Below are 2,428 nucleotides of genomic sequence, written 5' to 3'. Positions count from 1 at the left end.
AAAAAAATTCAACTTAAGTTACAAAATATTGGACGAACGGCAGAAACTATGCTGTCCGTATCATTTAGCACTTCAAAATAGAAAACGCGATTGGATTCGTTTTTTTATTTTGGAGTGTCAAATTTGACTGGGCAAGCTAAAAGACCTATGTGGCACCTTTTACCCAATTCAGCAGCTCTCCATTGGACTTGCTCTAAGACATTATATATTTTTGTTCTTTTTGTTAATTCCTTGAAATGCATGTTAGTTTGACTTAGAGAATAAATTTTTGAAAAATTTGTAATAGCTCTATGGGAGTTCCACATGAATTTATGGATGATTGAGTGGGGTGAATTTGTAAGTAGCAGCTGCCCAAAGAAGAGAGACAGTTCTAAGATTTCAAAGAAGGCAATAGTCAAGCATACCAAAAAGAAAAGTTAAATCGTTTCATCAAGATGATAAATGGTTGATAACTATTGCAAGACCAATATCATATATATTAAACTTTGTTTCTTAGTCAATCTCATTCCAATTCATATCTCCTTCTCCCAGTAAGATTATAGTCTCCAATTAAATGCTCTCAGTCCTATCCATATTTGAAAAGCAACACACAGTATACAATTGCATATTCTTCAGCAAAATAAATCTATGTAAAGGCAACAATAATTTAAAGGCTGAAACTTGTATCCACTGGAGGTGTAAGAAGCATTGTTAAGTCATCGTCCTCATCAGAATGATAAGAACGCTCACTCACAAGGGCAAGCGTCCTGTCAACGTTATCATCAAGAGGGGCGGTACCAGCTTCACTTGGTAGAAGCAATGGGGCCTGGACATCAGCCTTTCTATCCTTCACACACTGGCCAAAATTATTATAATCAGCACCCATAATTGACCTCCTAGACAGTTCTGCAAGTTCATTCATTCTCCTCAACGCATTGTTTCTCAATTTCTTCATAGACTCCTCCAAGCGCTGCAACTCAACTATAGATTGATATTCGTCGTAGTTTATCCTTTCCCACCAAAAGCCTCCGTCTTCATTCACTGTCATTAGTCGCTCCTTTCGTATGTTTTCAGCCTTAACTTTCTCCTTAGTGTCAAGAATGCTGCTAACTAACGGGGCGTATCTGCTATTATCGACAGGCATAGGAATGGAGCTATTGCAGTAGTGATTAATCAATCCATCAACAGAGGGATGACCGAAGGTGAACAATCGTTCTTTTCCAGAGAAGACTACAATGGCTATTTGGCAACCGCAGAGGACACATAAATCAGCCGCCTTTTGATATAGACCGTTACGTCTCTTTGAGAAGGTCACTTGTCGCTTTCCCTTGTCATCAATCCTCTCAATGTCAATCTTTCTCTTTCCCATTCTTCGCTAGTAGGTCACTGTCAAAGTTTGCATTAAAGATTTTCAGATTGTACTTCCTAATATAGATAGCAGTGCGTAAAACACTAGCAAATGGTATGTAACTTAAACGATACCGCAAAGAATTTATAGCACAATTTTCCACTATATCATATTCAAATATTGATTTTCGACTGAAAAAAGAAAACAGATTACAGATATTTCCCGAACACCTAGAAGTAATGTGGGCTTGTGTTTTAGCCATAGCAGTTAAATTAAAGCAGCTTGTTTCCATAATTCCATCAATTAATCTCTGGCTTCAGGAACAGTCACCTGTATGGCTGCTGCTCCTTTTTCCTTTATTTTAATCCGGGAAAATAGGGTACAAACATGAAGGCTGCATTGTGTTATTAGACGACGTCCTCACCTAACTACATTATCTTCTCTGGTTAAGTATTCAATTTTGTACACTGAGCTTTTTCGTACTAGAGGAAAAAGTTAGACGATGAATGTCAGACGACCTAGGCACCTAGATAAGTAGCTTACTGAAGATGATGTATATCAGTATATGTATATTTGTCCGAAGATAATTGAGTCTCAAGATAATTAAAACTTAATCTAATAATACAAAAACTAATTTTTTCCAACTTATTTCAAGTAGAGAAATTATTTTTGTATATGTAATTAAAAATCACAAATTTGTGAACTAGTCAGCCTATGTCGTCTGAGTTCATTATCAATTAACTTAATCCCAAGTTCACCACGTACACCAAAGTTAAATAAAAATTCAAAGATGGTAGTTGTTCGATCTGCATCCAATTGGATGCCCAGTGTGGGTGAACAAGAAGAACAAAAAAGTCTGACCCGAGACGAGATCAAAGACATAGTTTTTGCTAGCTAAAACAAATTTGTTGAATGGCCGGTGACGTAGACTGCATGGCCGGTGACATAGATTATTCATTAGAAGTTAAAAGTAGAAAACATGCAAAGAAGGACAGGAATTGACATACCTGCTGATTGGCTAGTCTTCCTCTTTGTGCTGGTAGAATACAAGAAGAGAACTATATATGAAGTGAAGTAGTGATGAATGAAGTAGTCTCAATC

At 36.8% G+C, this 2,428-nt stretch overlaps 1 protein-coding gene across 1 annotated transcript; it reads right to left on the bottom strand.

The window, feature by feature from the left end:
- Window positions 1-474: 474 nt before the first annotated feature.
- Window positions 475-1,486, bottom strand: LOC147480492 (agamous-like MADS-box protein AGL61). The gene has a single exon (XM_086580497.1). The coding sequence runs from the start codon at window positions 1,346-1,348 to the stop codon at window positions 647-649; it is 702 nt and encodes a 233-aa protein (XP_086436623.1). The 5' UTR covers window positions 1,349-1,486; the 3' UTR covers window positions 475-646.
- Window positions 1,487-2,428: the final 942 nt, after the last annotated feature.

Source organism: Coptis chinensis, chromosome 8 (assembly GCF_015680905.1).
Source record: "Coptis chinensis isolate HL-2020 chromosome 8, ASM1568090v1, whole genome shotgun sequence".
NCBI lineage: Eukaryota > Viridiplantae > Streptophyta > Magnoliopsida > Ranunculales > Ranunculaceae > Coptis > Coptis chinensis.
Note: the sequence above shows the minus strand (reverse complement) of the source record. Positions and strands in the feature narration are given on the sequence as shown.

What these genes read in the sequence shown, in the direction of transcription:
- LOC147480492 (XM_086580497.1), bottom strand. Translation starts at nt 1,348, where the DNA reads ATGGGAAAGAGAAAGATTGACATTGAGAGGATTGATGACAAGGGAAAG.